This window comes from Pempheris klunzingeri, chromosome 19 (assembly GCF_042242105.1).
Source record: "Pempheris klunzingeri isolate RE-2024b chromosome 19, fPemKlu1.hap1, whole genome shotgun sequence".
Lineage (NCBI taxonomy): Eukaryota > Metazoa > Chordata > Actinopteri > Acropomatiformes > Pempheridae > Pempheris > Pempheris klunzingeri.
The window spans coordinates 1,473,704-1,491,653 of NC_092030.1; the positions used below are offsets into that span (position 1 = coordinate 1,473,704).

A 17,950-nucleotide genomic window follows, 5' to 3' on the forward strand; every position below is an offset into this window, starting at 1 on the left:
ACCAGTGACACTGAAACATCTCAACATTTCATCTGTTTATTTTTTATTTCTCATTTTATTCCATAATGTCACATCTCATGACGATGAAGATGTCACCCTCACCTTCACCAGTTAGCTCCTGTTAGCTATCATTAATCCACCAACTAGAAGCTGCTGCTGCTGTAAAGACACAATAACTGATATTTAGATTCAAGATGTCGCTCACAAACAGGAAGTTGACTCAACAGTGGCTGAAATGCTGCAGCGTTCTGATTCATGGATCGGTGACTCAAACTGGATCATATTTCATATTATCACCCCCCCAGTGTTACTGTTACTGTACTACGTCTACACCCCCATGTCTCGGCCAAACTGTCCTCCATCACGGACAACACCTCCCTCCTCTGCATCAGACTGTGGGGCCCTTCAGCAGCTCCTTCAGTGATACACTGATACTCCCCAGGTGTAAGAAGGAGCGCTGCAGTCACACTGTCCAATGCTGCATTATAGATATAATGTAGAACCACCACCTGATGCACTTTATTATTATTATTATTATTATTATATAACTGTGCAATAATCCACAATCTACATCATTCTTCTGTATATATTTTGTTAATTTAATTTTCTATTTCTGTCCCCTTGAGCTGCAGTAACAGTAAACTTTCCCCACTGAGGGATCAATAAATCTTATCTTATCTTATCCTACAGCAGAGCAGGAATAAATCAACTGTTACTGCAAGAACTTTGATAATCGGCCTAAAAACTAGCGAGGTGAACTCACTGAACTTTTCTCATTTAAAAAGGCTCCATGATCGGCCTCTCCGTGACACAGATGCATCACTAAAACAGAGAGGAGGACACCCCAGCACTCAATCACACCCCACAAACCACAAGACAGCAGCTCCACACAGCCGGACTGGACTGGACTGGACTGGACTGGACTGGACTGGACTGGACTGGACTGGACTGGACTGGACTGGACTGGACTGGACTGGACTGGACTGGACTGGACTGGACTGGACTGGACGGGGGGCCGACAGCTGTGCGGCCGCTCGCCTTCAAAACATGTTGAACCACACAGCAGAGAACAGAACAGGAGCTCTGCGGTCTGGATGTGATGGTGTGAAGAAGAGACAGGGAGTGTGAGGAAACAGTGAGCTGACAGCCGAGTGTGTGTGTGTGTGTGTGTGTGTGTGTGTGTGACCACAGCCAACAGCAGCTTCCCATCACTGTCACATGTACAAACCCTCCAACAACCAAACAAAGGCAGCGAGCAAGTTTGGAACCAATTCAGCACAAAACAATCAGACTGAAGGAGGAATATTCACATTTGTTCTCAGCGTAAATCAGCAGCGTGACGGCGTCTCATGTGCCAAACAGCAATCAGAGCAAACAGCAGCCAGTTATCACGACCACAGACTGTCAGAGGAGCAAAACAAGCAGACATGGAGGAGCAGAACGAGCCAGCAGTGAAACATTAAACACACAGAGCGACAGCAGCAGGAGAAACTGACTGAGCATGTTGGCGTGTGTTATTTTCTATGGAGAAGAAGCCACTCTACCTGTGCTCAGGTGTTGTCCTGCTCCACGTGAGGCTCGAGGGGACATCAGAGGCCACCAGCTGATCCAGAATGAGGCATGATGGGAGGTTTTTCCTCCACAGCCACCTCCATGTTAGCAGGGAGCACCAGCTCCTCTAATCAGCACCAGTGTCTCCAGGTGTGTTGGAAGGAAGCAGGAAGCAGGAAGCAGGAAGCAGGAAGCACTCAAATATCTGCTTCATCATCATTATTATATAATGATTATAAGATAAGATAACGTTTATTGATCCCTCAGTGGGGAAAGTTTACTGTTACTGCAGCTCAAGGGGACAGAAATAGAAAATTAAATTAACAAAATATATACAGAAGAATGATGCAGATTGTGGATTATTGCACAGTTATATAATAATAATAATAATAATAATAATAATAATAATAATAATAATAATAATAATAATAATAATAATAATAATAATAATAATAATAATAAAGTGAATCAGGTGGTGGTTCCACACTATATCTATAATGCAGCATTGGACAGTGTGACTGCAGCGCTCCTTCTTACACCTGGGACAGGTCGTATTACACAGGACGTATTATTCACAATATTTATCTAAATATTGTCAGATGATCGAACAGATCCTGGGACGCAACATGTTAGAAAATATATAGAATTTCACTAATGTATCTAACTTTTGCTTTCTGTAACCTCAGTGCTCTCAAAAAGATGCTGTTTTGCATCTTTATTTCCACAATAACAGAATAAAGTGTTCTTTATTTATTTAGTAATATTTATGAAATAACAGTTCCTGTGTTGCTGTTGCTGCTCAGTCAGAGTTCAACAGGAACGACGGAACAATAAGTTTTATTTATCTTGTATTTATTTTACAAAACTGATTTAGAAACTGATTTTTACACTCATGTGGATGTGGATCTCGGGTTTAGGGGCTCAGAAAGAGTTCAATATTTGCCCCTGAATTATTGAGGAGTAGAACTATGAAATACAACAGAAATACTCCAGTAAAATACAAGTACCTCGACTTGTACTCAGTTTTACTTTGATTTAATCTGATGGAGAACAAAAGTCATCGCTGACTGTCTCGTGTGTAGTTTAATCCACAGCAAACATCATATTTACTGAAGATCAATAGGACCTTAAAGTGATCCCTCCACCTGGCAGACAGTTCATTTTGTGTCTCTCTGCTACTAATCACACCTTCTTCTACTCTTTGTTCTACTTTTCTTTAAACTTTGAATGGATCCAGTGATGATCTTTGTCTTTGGAAACCAGCTTTAACTGAGCAGAGTACAAAGGCTGAAGCAGGGAAAAGGAGGGATGAAGGCAGGAACTAAAACACCTCACCTGCAGATTTACAGAACGCTGAGCAAGCCCTTTGTTTTATTGTTCAGTGCACGTCTTGTTCTTTTCTTACCTCTGGCAGGTAAACAATTAACTGAGCGAGAGGAGTGAGGCCTCTCGTTCTGTCACAATCAGCACTTCTCATGTGCTGATGTGGGGCTTCAGGCCATCTTATGGACCCCAGCAGGGGGGCACCACGCCACAGCTCAGGACCTGAACCAGCCTCTGAGCTGCACTTACTCAGTGAATTATATGACAGCATTATTAGCGTTGTTCTGCAGAGAGGCTTCAGCCCCGGAGACCTGACCAGCATCAGACCTGCCCGCTGGGCTCCATGCTCATGTTCATGAGAACAGCTGATGCTTTTTAATGAGGTTCCTCACTGAGAAACGTTTCCCGTGCATGAATAGTATTTGTCCTGGTGTAGCATTTAGTTTTTGGTGTGTGTAATTCATATTAACTTGATATCAGTATAATATTCATCTTAGCATGAAACTCAATAGCACCGGGGATGAATTATTAATCCTTAAACCTCCTGCTTTAAAGCCAGAAGCTAAATTTGCCATTTAATTTTCTCGACTCATAAAGGAAAATGGATTTTGTCAAAATAATTGAGGACATGAGTCATTCTGGTCGGACGAGCTGCAGTGCTGTGGAATCAGCACCAGAGGTCAGTGTCACTCTTTGCTTCCTGACAAGTGAGAAACTTCCACTGAGGTGTGGAAACTGAAGGTCAAACTCTGCTGTGGTGACACAGAAGGACAAACACAACCCTGCTGGTGAACTTTACAGTAGAGAGAAGCTATTCTACATGATGCTCTTCAAGCTTTTCTGTTTGGTTTATGAGTCAACTGTTTCTGATATTTCACAGATTATGAGTCATTTATTTTCCACACTGAAACATCTTCCAAACAGAGATTGGTTACTCAGATATAATTTAAATATGCTGCATTATTACAATAAAAGAAAACACCCAATCTCTTCTATTAGCATTAAAGAGAGAAAACTCCACATTTGTGTGGCTGAGGTGTCACTCATGATGATAAAGTCAAACTTTTAATTTTCCTTGAACACAATTTTGACTTTTCTCAGTCATCTTCTGCTTGATGTCGGCATCTAGTGGCACTTAGAGGAAGTGCAGCTCATTCATTTCCTCAGGTGTGTCCTTTTCCTTCTGTACACACACATTTATTTTAGTTTTTTTAAAAAGCAATGTTATGTGCTTTATATCTACATAACGAGTCACAGTCAGACTTCATCTTGGCTCAGAAATCTTGAATTCTCCTGTTTTTGTTTTTTTGTCCAGTTTGAATGTGGAAGAAGTTGCAGGATTGATTAATGTGGAAAACGAGACGCTGTCATGCTTAAATGAGAGGAATATCACAGAAAACGGTGACATTCAGGCTCTCACAGGAATCCTTCAGCTCCAGACATGTTGCGGTGCACAGCACAGACTAGTGGTCTGCATATACAATAACATTCAGACCAGAAACATCCCAGAAAGGCAATAAGATTTTATTCAAATGATGAACAATATACAGTATGTATAGAATAATTAAGTCAAAGGTCCCATCCTGTTGTCAGGGACCTCTCATGCTATGACCTTACAGCCGTATGTGTTCAGTATGTTGGCATGCATTTAGGATAAAAGAGCCCCCGAAGCTCCTCGTGAAATAAACTTACACTACAGGATGTAAAATCAAAGGTTAATCATTAGCCTGGCCCCCCCCTGACGAGAGTGGGGGCGAAGACGGTATTTAAAACAAACTACAAGTTTAAGTATTGTACGTATAAAATATCTATCTTACAGCTGTTCTGTGGCTTTCAGTGTCACCCTGCATTCAAACTGTGCTTCCTACAGAGGAGGGGTGTCGTTCAGTCAAAGTAAAAACTTCACTGGGGACAACAACAGTATGTCAGAGGGTCAAATCTCTCACCAATGTGTGGAAAAGCTTGTTTAAATGAGGTATAATTTCACAGTATAACACAAATCGAGGCATTTCTGCCAAATACGACTAAATCGTGGGCATTAAAAGATCCTTCAACAAAAAGTGAGTGCTGGTCTCAGCTTCATTACATCTTTCTGGGAAAAGAAGAAACACATTGGGTGTTTGAATTTGAATCAGTCAAGCTCATAAACTCTCCACATCTGTCCACACTCTTCCTGACGGGCGAACTGCTGCACAGAGAGACACATCATATGCATAGTACTGGTCTTAGAAAACAGTGTGTACACTTCAGAGTGACATGCAAGTAGTAAGTAGAAAAAATCCAAAGTCCCTTTCTCATATTCAACACGTAAGTGCTGAAGTAATTAGTGCGTGGAAGCATTAAATGTTCTCATTAATATTGTGTCAATAATATCAATATACTGTATGTCAGAGTGACTTTATCTACACCAACGTGTCTGAGAAAACAAAACACATGAAAGGTTTAAAAAAAAAAAAGGAAGAAAAGTGGAAAATGCTAATTTAGGATCATCTCAAGTGAAACACATTGATGAATACATTTTTAAAAAAGAAGTACTTTATAGTTCATTTGAAATACTGGCAGACACGACAACAGTGTTTAAGTTCTACACCTGTACGGATACGTCATGCATAGATTTGTACAAAAAGTCTGCAGCTGCACTATGCGTCCATCTGTCGGCCTCTAACAGCTCCACCACGAACAAATACTTTAAAGGTTTGTTTTCTTTAAGTTAACTTACTTTACTTTACAAAATGATACAGAATTGAAGTTTTTGGTGTCCTGAAGATGTGCGGCTTTGAAGTAACATCAGTAATTCTGACAATAGAAAAGACAGAAAACATTCACAATTTAAAGGTTCAGAAGTCATTGTGTCCTGTTTTCAGCGCCACAACACACAGCCTCTGTCCAAACATCTGGAGACAATTCAACAATAGAAACACTGTTTTAACCACTGCAGACACGTCCTGTTGTCCTCATATGCATTTGGTAGATCAGTACCTTCATTACTCCACCTGTTGCAGCTTTAAGCATTTAGAAATACATGGCAAACACCTAAAATCATATCATTGTTCACTTAAAAAAGATTTCTATGCAATCTCGTAATGATGAATCTGATTGTTCACAAAGCACGACATCAACTGTCTTTAAAGCTTAGCTTCTAGTGACTGTAGGAAATGGGAGCCTTAATAAAGAGCCAGTGATAAGACAAAAATGTGTGTATGAGCGTGCAAATGTTGAGAAATAGCTTATATAGTGTTTGCATTGGGAAAGTAAACACATGCGTTCAATGAAGTAAACATTTTTTCACTCCCCTTTTGTCATTTTGGGAAAACTGTACAGATTCTTCACTCTAAAATATGTTACAAAACTGGGCCCTGCTACTCTGAAGCAAGCAGAGTGAACCAGACAATCATTGTCAAGAAACTTGCTCTACTAAAGAGAAGGTCAAGGTGACGGCGAAGACAACCATCCCTCCCCAGGACCCGCCGCCTGCGACCCCGCCCTGTGTACCTGAAAGAATTGTCAAGTAAAGACGAGGAGAAACACGAGTGTCTAAGCTACAATAAAACACGAAACTGTACAGTTGAAGCCTGAGACAAAGCATGCTGAGACTAGAAATGCATGCAGGGGAAGAGGAGGAGGGCGGGTGGGGCAACAAGAGCTGGAGACGGGGTCAAAGTTCAGGAGGATCCACTCCTGGAAGGTTCCCGTGAGACCGCGGTCCCACAGCTGAGCCTTTTAAGAGACGAGAATGGAATAAAAGCTTTAAAAATGTTGTCAAAGTGCCTCGGGTCCTTAATTGCTCCCTTTTTTCTGCGTCCCTCACACTCGTCCTCCTCCCAGGAAATCTACAGAGGCGTAGGCTGCCAGTAAGGAGCTGTGTAAAGGGTGTCGTGCTGTGTGGTTGCAGGCAGGCGGATGCCGGCGTGCATAAATAAACCGTCTGCATCAGGAGAGAGACTCATCCTCTCCCACGTAGGGCAGGTCCATACTCCTCGTGCCATCACCGCTCTCCTGCTTCCTGAGTAGCACAGCAGAGACACAGAAGCTGTCAGGCCTTCGTCGCTCAGCAGAGAGAAGAATGGATGAAGAATTAAGAACCAAAGCCAACTATTTAACGGTTACATAATGCGATGCAGCAAGCGACGAGGAAATCTGCAGGCTGCTGGGCAAGTTTGTATGTTGTACATGAGGGGAAAATGGGGAGGGGGGGGGGGGGGGGGGGGTTACACTAAAGAGGTTAATGATTTTTGTCAAGGAGAAACACAAAGACATTACCTCACTTCATGCAAAGGAATGCGTGACAACTTATGATGGACTGAGTTTTGTTTTAACGGTGTCAGAGAGGCAATGATTCAAGTATATTTTGGGTTTTTTTTGCTGTATTGTACGTAGCAGCATTACACACTATAACTCTAGTGCCAATCACCACATTACTGTAAACCTCTGTGGCACAGTGTCAACTAAAACTGGACTGCACTGGATCGTGCAGGTGCTCCTCATATTCTGTCCATCTCCATGATATTGTGTATTATTCCACAGATCAGGTGCAGCTCTGCTCACTAGTCACGGCCTCGTTTGCACAAATTCAGCCTCAACTATTCATATGACTTTGATCGATTTGATAGTTTGTCATATCGTAAAATGGGATTTTTCCGCACCACCGCTCCACCTGCTTCACCAACAGCATCCCTTGACATGAAACATACAGTAAACCATCTTGCAGGTGCTGTTGGCTCTAGAACACAACGCTCCTGAAGATGGCTTGTCCAAACACCCTGAAACAAGCACACGCCAGTTTACTCAGTCATGCTGAGAAATACAGCTGCTTGTATCATGCCAGGGGGTATCAGAGTAGACTTTCTACCACTTAAACAGAACTACAGCAGGCAAGCGTTGTCCCAAAGGTATTTACCTTCTTTGGTCACAATGAATGTAGCAGTATCTCACATTGCCTGCTCTGCCTTTCCTGCAGGGCAGGAGAGGGAGGAGGGAAATGATAACAGTCTTCTTGGCAAACTACTTGACAAACATTAGCTGGTTTTACTGACGTCATCAGAGGACCCAGCAGCTCTAGTGAGAATATGACTCCTGATATAACTGCTAAAACGTAGCGTAGACACAGTGTAGAGTGTGTAGTGGGTCTGTGCACAGTGCTTACATGAGCATTTGCCCCGGAGCACACAAACTGCTGCGGTCCTCTTTACGGGCCCAGTCGAAGGGGTTCCCAAAGGAGCGCTTCCTCAGCATAGTTCGCACCAGGATCTGAAAAAAAGAGTTCAGAAATGTAGAGCAAAGCTTTACTTCATCAGGTACCTGCACATCATCAGATCTCTGTGCCCTGATGAGTGCAACCTGACAGCAGATGTAGTGAATTTGGAGGTTTGATGCCAGAATGTAGCTTGAATGGACGCCAACCCAGCTGCAATGGCTGCAACGTGATCCTTTGGGGCAACTGCACCAGTAGGTCCACTAAAAGAGCTTGTTTGATCCACTGACAGGCTCAGAGTGTTATTCTAAGTGTGTGACCTGGAGGATCCTTTTTGATTAAACATAAACAGCCACAATATTGCTCTCTTCAAGCCCACCAGACTTCATTGACAAAAATAGTAACTTAGTGTGGGAGCTGCTGGCCTACCACTGTCTGGATCAGTTGGTTTGCTTGTGTCACTGTGTGACAGTGTTTCAAATGGTGAGTTCAGATCCACCACAATACTTGTGTAACAAACAACAACACAGACAAAGAGGGCAGCAGTAGACCTGCAACTCTTATGTTCTGCGAGCTAAAATCCCTGTTTTAGTGAATGTAGTCTGGTGTGTGTGCTGTTTGTGGTTAAACCAAAAGGATCTTCCAGGTCTCTCTCTGTAGGGATCCTTTCCATGATGCTGTCACACACTCAGAATAACACTCTGAGCCTTTGTAGCTTATTCGTCTCCTTTTCTCGGCTGCCAGCTGAAGCGACCTACTGGACCAGTTCCATTAGGTTTTTCTTTTCTTTTTACCTACCAGTCCAACCCAAAAAATATGGCCCAGGTGTAAAAAAAAAATATCAGAATCATCCTTTAAGTCTAGTTGAAGAAGTTTTCTTTGCAACATATGTTGAGAACTACTGTAATTAATGAAAATAAATTCAAAGAACTAAATGAGTCATCCATCTGCTGCAGCACAAAGTGCAGAGAGGGCAGTCAAGTAGGAGGTAGCGGTGTAGTGATGGTGGCGTGGGAGTACGGAGCTTCAGCGCTTTGCTCCTGACAGTCTCAGTGTCTCAAATGGTTCCAGCTGAATTGAAAATAATCTGTAACCCATCGGTGATGTGACTTAATGACACCAAAAGCAAAAACAAACGACTGATGTTCAATCAAATTCATTTTTTGGGACGAAAACAAGTGGATGGACTCACCACCGTCGCCAGGCTGGGGATGTGTTTGACAGAATTCTCTACCTCCTCCTCGGTCACCTCGATCAGCATACAACAGTTGTCATCCTCCAGAGGAAGAGGCTCAGCACCGTTCCTCGTCACCCACGGGTGCACCTGGGCGCAAACATGAGGAGAACAAAGGAGCATTTTTATGTGTTTCATCCTGAAGGCATGGAGGCACACCAGGGCTAATGTTATAGCAGTGATGCGAGCGCCTTTAAACAACTATCAACTCATTTGATTTGAGCCGTGATCCAACAGAACGACATCAGAACCAGTTAGAAACAGAAAGCTGAAGATAAAAACGGTGAAAGTAAAGGCGGTTTGGTCCCTGTGACTGATGTGTTATTATATATGGCATCATTAGATTATTAATAGTGAAGCATCAGTGTGTGTTACTGTTGGAGCTGCTGCTGGTGGAGCTGGTTTCAACCACTTCATCCACAGTCAGACCATAAATCAGATTAAACTCCTGGCAAGAGACAGAGAGGTAGTTTTTCTTTTCCACTAAAGTGTTCCAGTAACACTTGTGGCCAATGAGCCATTGGAGGATGTTTACATTTTTCAAAATCTTTATTTTCTGCCTGTTTCTCTGCTGCAGCCACAGTGAAAACATATCAAACTGTGACTGACCCAGAACTGAGGAACACACCGAACACCCCCCTCCTGCACTCCGTCATTTCAGAAGTGTGTGGATGCAAAATAACGGAGAGCAGCAGCATCTTAACCGAGGGAGTTGCTCACCTTGATCTGTGGGATTGATATCCTGCTCTCTGGATTCTTGTCCAGCATTTTCAGCAACAAATCTTTGAGATCGTCCGAGATGTCGGCGCTGTTGAGACAGAAAGAATCACGGTTATACGTTTTGTAAAAGTGGCCAGTGAAATGACAGGAGGAGCAGAACTGACTGTTCAGGTAACTCCACGGGTTGTGTCTTGATCTTCTGATGCAGACTGAGGATGCGCTCATCCATAAATGGACACTGTGAATGAAACAAAGGTCTTGGCTTCAATAGAGGACTGACTGCTGACGTTTTCATTCAGGAAAACCTCCCTGTATTTACTGCATATACTAATAAAACACTTACCACTCCAAAGACGAAGCAGTACAGTGTCACTCCCATGGCCCAAACATCCAAAGCCTACATGATAAAAAACAACATAGAGATTTTACACTTTACACAGCATGTGTACTAGATCACAGAGATATAATATACAAACTTGGACAGTAAATCAAATGAGGATACTAAGAATATTATCATTATTTTAAAGGCCTGTTGTTGGACAGTGCTGTGAAGAGGCAGACAGGAAGCAGAGAGAGCTGGAATCAAATCAAACCAGCCACAGTTCTGTCCATGTGGAACGCTGTGACCATTCAGCCACCAAAGTGCTCCAGAAAATTATTTATATAATGAAGATGAAGGCTCCTGCATGTCTGTGAATCTTCCCCAGAGGGCAGCAGTGAGCTAACTGCTCCTTCACCTTTCCGGAGAAGTTCTTTCTGGTCTCGGAGAGCGCTTCTGGGGACAGGAACGCCGGTGTTCCCACCGTGCTGGTCAGGAGGGCATCGGCCCCTTCAAACTGGTTACTGACTCCAAAGTCTGCTATCTTAATGTGTCCATCTTCTCCCACCAACAGGTTAGAGGGTTTCACGTCTCTGTGAATGATCCTCTGGTAATGTACTGTGGAAAGAGGGAAAATAATAGAAAATTGTAACAGCAACAAGATCCCATTTGAGCAGGAGGTGATGAGGTGCAGCAGAGTCTGGAAGGAGGTGGGGTATCAAAACAGCACTTTCTCCTTCTGATTATTTAAATGCTAATGGTGAACAAATCAGTTGTTGGTTTGACGGACTAAAATAAAAATGCTTGGAGCCATGTGGCGTAAAGTCTGTGGCACTGTGCAGTGCACGTAGACAGGAAGCTGAATAAACATCTCAGTTTACAGACATCAAGAGGGAGGATCACACCCACAGCTCCTGCTTCAGATGTGAGAACAGGAGAAGGCGTGTTGCTCTTGTCTGCATGAAATGTATTTTCTAACCAAACTACTTGCGGTGCGACTTTAGACGAGAAAGCCGTCAGTTCTGATTACGATAATGAGAGAAAGTGTCCCTGCTGCAGAGCCCTCCCTCTCCTTCCCTCAGCACTAGTCTCCTAGACGACACTTTGTGCAAAAACCTCTTCTCCTGTGAAATGCATTAAGAGCCGCTGAGGTGATGTGAAATGAGCGTTGTGGGTGGTTAAGAACGGCACAGATGAAGGGCAGATAAATGGCATGGGAGAAGTGCAGGACACATCTAGAGACAAAAAAGCTTCATATCATAATAATGAAAATATAATTCAGACGTCCACAACTCTGTATGGAGACCTTTATTGCTACATATCAATATTATATATTAATATAGTGGGTTATTGTCTGGATTCTCACAAATTAGTCTGTCATGATCATTTTTCCTATATTTCCAATATATTTCTAGAATCGAGGTTGGATAACTTGAAGCGTATTGTGTATTTCAAGTTGGGGCAGAATCTATATTCACTGAACGAATACTGGATCAGCTATAAATCACAGATGTGTAACAAATCGTCTGAGAGCGATGACACACGGCCGTGCAGAACAGTAAGAGGAGGACTCACAGTACTCGATTCCCCTGAGCAGATCTTGGAAGTAGAAGCGTGACTGGTCCTCACTGAAAGGTTTATCTGTCGGCACCTCCATCACAGCCCTGAATACATTAACAGGTGCACACACACACACACACACACACACACAATTAGCAATCATAACTAATGAGGTTGAGCTCATTCCAGTGTCACAATCATTACCATAAAAGAAGCTTACCCTTGCTTGACCAGCTCAAACACTGTGGCAGAAACAGACATGAGGTTAGCAATGAAAGCTTTTCAGTTACAGAGATAAAAACAAACTAAACACAAGATTTTTTTCAAATGATTTCATTTCATGCTTGTTTTATTCATGACTCTGTGTGTGTGTGTGTGTGTGTGTGTGTGTGTGTTGTTCTGGGGGCTGACTGTCTGGCCACAGCGTACCCATGTACAGATGGTCCTCGCTGGGGTCATCCAAAACCTGGCAGCAAATCACAGAGAAATGGAAATGAGTCTAAACACACACTCACACAATGGATGATCGTTTGTACGCGGTGAAAATAAAAACAGCGGCACTGAGGAATCTCTCATAAATGCACGTACGTTGTTCTCTGTGATGTTAACATGAACACATGTGTTTTACTGCAGTTCTGCTGTATCTGACGCCCTTTAATGGGCTCGGGGGTGTTTTTCCTTCCCTTTACAGACGTGTTAGAACGAGCAAAATGCAGCGACGCATTCTAAAACAAAGGAGATTTCTAATTATGATCCTCATTATTCCTTCCTTCAATGGCTCCCTGCTGAGGCTTCTTTCCAAATCGGTCCATTAGCGAGTTGGAATCATTCCTCTGATGCACTTTAGGGTGAGGAGGCGCCATCAGAAGACTTGGAGGTGGCGTTAATTGTTTTTGTCGCTCAGATCTTTCACTCTGATTATTCTTTTTTATCATAAAGTAATACCTACTCTTGTTCTCGATTAGAAAATTTGACAACATTATAGATATCACACACAAATAAATAAGATAAAAATAAAAATGTACTGAAATAAATTAAAATAGCCACAAGCTTTAGCAACACTCACCTCCACTAGCTTCACCACATTAGGATGGTCCAGCTTTTTCAGGATGGCAATCTCTTGATAGACCCGTTCCAGGGGTCCTTTGGGCTGAGGGAGGCCTTCAGGGGCAGCTTTGGCTCCACGTGGGGGAGGTCTCCCTGAGAGAGGAACAACGTGAGCGGGTTACAGGGGAGGCAAAGACAGGAAGGACAGGACAGGACAAAAGACAGGGTGGGCCTTGAGTATTGGTGTCAGTGTCAGTGTCAGTGCTCTCTGCTGTGTTCACCATCTGCGCCTGGCTCCAGACTTACGTGGGAAACCTGCCTGCCTCATCAGCCTCTTCTTGGACAACACCTTCATCGCCTACGGGAGAGGACGGGATGGATTTGGATGGGAGAGCCAAGTGGGCAAGAGATGCAGAGAAAACATGAAGAGAAAGGTAGACAAAACAGTGAGCTGATGCACAAGTGACAGCGCACCCACTCACACACCTACACATGAAGGTCTCAGAGCCCAGAAATGTCTCCCCTCACCCTGAGTCAGTGCCTAGTAACAGTGATCTGCATCCTCAGCGCAAAACATTAACACAGCTAAGCATACAGACAGAGACACTGGCTGTTCTCTCTGCCGGTCCTGGAGCACAATGATCGAAATGCAAATAACAACGTACAGCGCCTCATCGTTCCTGATCTTCAAAAAACCTCAACTGTTTTATGTTTAAATCAAGAGATTACACACACACACACACACACACACACAAGGAAAAGTCTGCCTTGTATTCTGATGCAACAGTAGATACTATAAAGACATACGCATGGCAAACACGCTTCAGGGCTCAAGATACACGTATTTCCTGGTCTGTAACAGGACTGTGACACTTGTTAAATAAAACAGCAGTTTTTCCTTTAAAAAAAAAAAAAAGAAGAACGCAATGTTTTTAAAAGCCTTAATGCCCTCAGTTATTATGGCAATGATATAATCACTAAACACGACATGTGGGCTTTGTCACTTGGGAGGCATATTAAAATAATCCCCATGTCATTGTCTGTCAATATCATGCAGCTTAATGAGAACTGCAGCAATAGTCGTCAGCGGCACACAGAAAAGCTTGAACTGATGTGTTATTACAGCACCGCAGTGAGGCACAATTAACGGGAGACAGTTTCATATGCAGAGGTTTCACATTAAGTCACACCAGTAAATGAGACAAGGGGGTTTGATTATTATGGGGCTCGTCTGTATGTGTGCGGCAAAGTGATCAGGATCAAGAGAGAGAAGTGAGACACAGCACTGATAGTTAAATAGAAGAAATCACATGTGTGTTTGTTAGCGTGTGCACGAGGAACTCACATAGTACGTGTTGTCGTCCTCATTGTAAGCCAGCTTGACAACACCGTAGGAGCCCTGGTGTGAGGACGGAAGTAAAAGAGAACAGAGGCCGATTAAGTGAGAAAGAGCAACTGTCAGTTATTCACGTGAAACTAAATATCACACTCGGAATAAATACAAATACACACGGGAACAAAAACAAAAACATGCACAGCAGAGCGAAGTGTGTGGGCTGTCAGTGAGCGCTGAAACACTACCAGCTGCTTCAAAGTGAGAACAGAGGAATTCAAATCATCTCTCCCTCTCACTTTCATTTTTGATTTCAGGCTAATTAAGGAAACTGGATCTGGTTTTATGCTATCACGCTCCTCTGCCCACACGCAGGAAATTCAGGATAAAGACTAGTCCCAATTAGTAGCCAGAGTGCACAAATGTCTCCCCCTAAAAAACACACACAGGGTGAGAGGGGGTGAGAGGGGGTGAGAGAGCCGAATGGGTTCCTGCTGGGGGAGCAGATTGGAGAGGCAGCACGGGGCTCATCCTACATTTCCAGGGATGATCTGATAACAGGAGCCTCTCCAGCACCCCTGAAAGGCTCTGATTGTCTCCACTGAACACAAAAGCACACACATTAACACGTCTACCTACGTGCAGAAATTCACAGACATGCACATCCTGTCTTATTAAACCCACAATCCAGCATGTGCATACAACTACACACACACACACACACACACACACACACACACACACACACTTGTATCCACTAAGCCTCGCACAACCCTTAGAGAGTGCTATTTATACCAGCCTCTCATCCATCTTCCAACTCTCCCATGGCCCGGTAGTTTACACAGAGTTTGGGAAATGAGGACAGCCGGGAGAGAGGATATCAGAGACTGTTACTGCGCGTCCTTGATGATGTGTGCTACTTGACAGGCACACAGTAGGCGAGAGGGAGGGAAAAATGGAAGGATGTCAGTGTGAAAGGAAGCAATCAGTGAGTTGTCTCTGACGGTACCTTTCCAATCTCATCTTTCAGCTTGTACTGGTTGAGCTGAACACAATCCTGAGAGAAAAGAGAGGAGGAAAAAAAGACAAGAGTCACACCAGCTACTTTAGCAGGTAGCTCTCCTACACATCACTCTCACAACATCTGCATTTCCAGAGAAAAAGAAATCTTTTCCAGTACATTTCTCTTCAGTTAATTTTCCTTTTCGTTTTCAGTAGAAACTCTTACTTGCAGTGTTTTGCACATCAGTTTCCCCAGAGGGGCCTCATGTTCTTACACCAGACACATTTCCTGTGCTTGTCAGGATGACTCTGCAACCTCGATTTCTCATCCTCTAAGACTCATTCAGAGTAAAACCCTCCAAATCCCATTTGTCGTTAATCAGAAAAACACCTCATCAGAGGTAAACATTGAGGCACTAATCCTATCTGCTAATCATCCAGTGTGCCTGGGAATGGCCAGTCTAATGCAGCTGTATTCTACGCTCATTTGTGTGGTGAAAACCATTGTGGATTTCAAACAATGACTGATAGAAACACTGCTGAGAACAAACTGAGCCGTACAGCCAGTGATTCATACAGGAACAACAGGAGATGCACTGACTAACAAGAGCTTCATTAAAAATGCATTACAGGAGCTCCTTGGTAGCCGAGTGGTTACAGTGCACACCGCATGGCTGTATGGGCGCGACGGTCGCCAGTTTGGTGCCAGTAGGCGACCAGTGGTGGGTTTCCTGTCTGCCTCCACTGGCACTAATCTATTTGACTGTGGGCCTCGTCAGTGACCAATAACATTACAAGACACTTAACTTACAGTCATGTCAATCACCTTACAAGAAAGGGTTGCAAAATATTTCACCTAATTAATTAATATAAGATTCTGTGACAACAAGAACGCAGCTCAGGCTCTGAGTATCACACAGGAGAAGCTACAGTACGTGACATTTACAGGTTTCTGCATCTACGAGTAACGGGAGCGACAGCTATTATCTACATCTACTGTGTGGCTGTAAAACCTTACCTCTGAATCCACAAAGCTCAGCCTTTACCAGTGTGCTGCTGCTGCTGCTGCTGCTTTTAACACAAATGCACACGCAGTCCTGCTTACTTTCACACAAGCACAGTTCTGCTATCTCCATAACTAAATGTTCTTATGTTATGTCGTGCTTTATGTTACGTTTGAGAGGAGCAGCTCTGTGTGAACATTAGTCAGTTTGTTCACGCATGTGTAACCCTTTATGCAATGCACAGTCCTTTAGGGAATACAATGGTCAGATGGTGCAGAGATCATAAATTATATAATCACAATCATTAGCACACTGGCTGTAACCTCCTGCCGTCTCATTTCCTGGGTTTTCTTGATCATCTGATCAGTTACGGACTAACAAACCTGATTGGCTCTGCAGAGGGTAAATATTGTGGGACACACCATGTCAGCCTCGTGGCTCGACCATACCTGCAGGTCTGTGATGGAAACGCTGTGGGACTCCACAGTGGGCCGGCGGGGCAAGCGGGGAGAGGAGTGTGGCGACGTGATGGGCGAGTAGGGTAGTGATGGGTAAATATAGCGCCCGTTGAGTCCCGGAGAGCTGCAGGGTGACGCCGCCGTTTGGGAGCGCTCCTGCAGGGACAGTTTCCTGTCCGACAGGTTTAGCCTCCCCCTTTGCTCGTGGCCGCCGGGTAGCAGAGCTTCTGGCCGGCCGACCGTGTGGGACAGCAGGTCGCAGGAAGGAGTACGGAAAGGTGCCGTCACACAGGAAGCTGGCTCGGGCGTCTCAGAACTGTCCATCTCCTCCACCTGAGATGTGACACATTTAAATGACATTTACTCTCCTTACTGCATGGTCACATATGTAGGGTGTGTGTGTGCGTGTGGGTTAATGTTGAGCAGGAATTAGTATAATTCAATCTAAGTTTTGCTTCCCTTCTTTTTTGTATTAACAAGATCGATTCAGTGACAACAATCATTTCATTCGGTAGAAACCCAGACGTCCAATTAGGTTCCACCTCTGGCACATATAGTGTTACCTGGATGTGTTTCATCTCACCTCCTCCTCCTCCCCGGTCTCCCCAGGCGGTCTGCTGGGTTCATACTCCGTGACCACGATGAGGGACTCCATGGGGTCTGGGGAGGGCGACTCAGAATGGGCGTTCAAAGGTGGAGCGGGACAGCTGCACAGCAGATCAGGCAGGGGCTGTGAGGGCTGCGCCGGGGGTGCATGACTGCCGCAGGGGGCCGGCGGCTCAGCAGAAGGCCAGGGGGTGACGTGACAAGGAAACATGGTGCCTCTTCACAAAGACTGACAACCACTGCTCCATCAGACGGGAACCTCGGGGGGGAACTGGTGCCTATGACACAAGAGCGAACTACAGAGTGAGAAAATACATACGGAGAACAAGTGCTGGCCTTTCAAACATCTACAGCTCTGCTAACATGTGGAGCTGTTCGGACAAACAAAGTGCTGGGACAGAGCAGGAAAAACAGAACTGGCCCTCCTTAATTAGCTCCTCTAAAAAGATCACTAAAGTCCAGTCCAGCTTATACAGCATGCACTTCTTCTTGCAAGATAATCTACTTGCTTTAACTGAGTCTGACTGAGTCTAACTGCACTACTGTCAGGACACCCTGAGGTCGCTGCCAGGTCTGTCGGCTGCCTTTTCTCTGACTTCCTG

At 44.1% G+C, this 17,950-nt stretch overlaps 1 protein-coding gene and 1 long non-coding RNA gene across 4 annotated transcripts in view; one reads left to right on the forward strand and one right to left on the reverse strand.

Annotated features, from left to right (window-relative positions):
* The window catches only part of LOC139219083 (uncharacterized), a 348,076-nt gene that overhangs the window by 63,053 nt on the left and 267,073 nt on the right, over positions 1–17,950 (forward strand). The gene's annotated exons all lie outside the window — the stretch shown is intronic.
* Positions 4,383–17,667, reverse strand: LOC139218981 (calcium/calmodulin-dependent protein kinase kinase 2). Of its 3 annotated transcripts, none has more exons than XM_070850741.1 (17): positions 17,326–17,667; positions 16,734–17,075; positions 15,288–15,335; positions 14,291–14,344; positions 13,252–13,303; positions 12,965–13,098; positions 12,328–12,364; positions 12,119–12,140; positions 11,914–12,002; positions 10,757–10,956; positions 10,363–10,416; positions 10,184–10,257; positions 10,020–10,107; positions 9,258–9,389; positions 8,018–8,121; positions 7,772–7,825; positions 4,383–6,877 (listed from the first exon to the last, which is right to left on the reverse strand). In XM_070850741.1, the coding sequence occupies exons 1-17, from the start codon at positions 17,557–17,559 to the stop codon at positions 6,805–6,807; spliced, it is 1,791 nt and encodes a 596-aa protein (XP_070706842.1). In that variant the 5' UTR covers positions 17,560–17,667; the 3' UTR covers positions 4,383–6,804. The 3 variants fall into 3 exon arrangements, with proteins under 3 accessions (XP_070706842.1, XP_070706844.1, XP_070706843.1); XM_070850743.1 differs by having other exon boundaries at positions 17,306–17,407; XM_070850742.1 differs by lacking the exon at positions 7,772–7,825.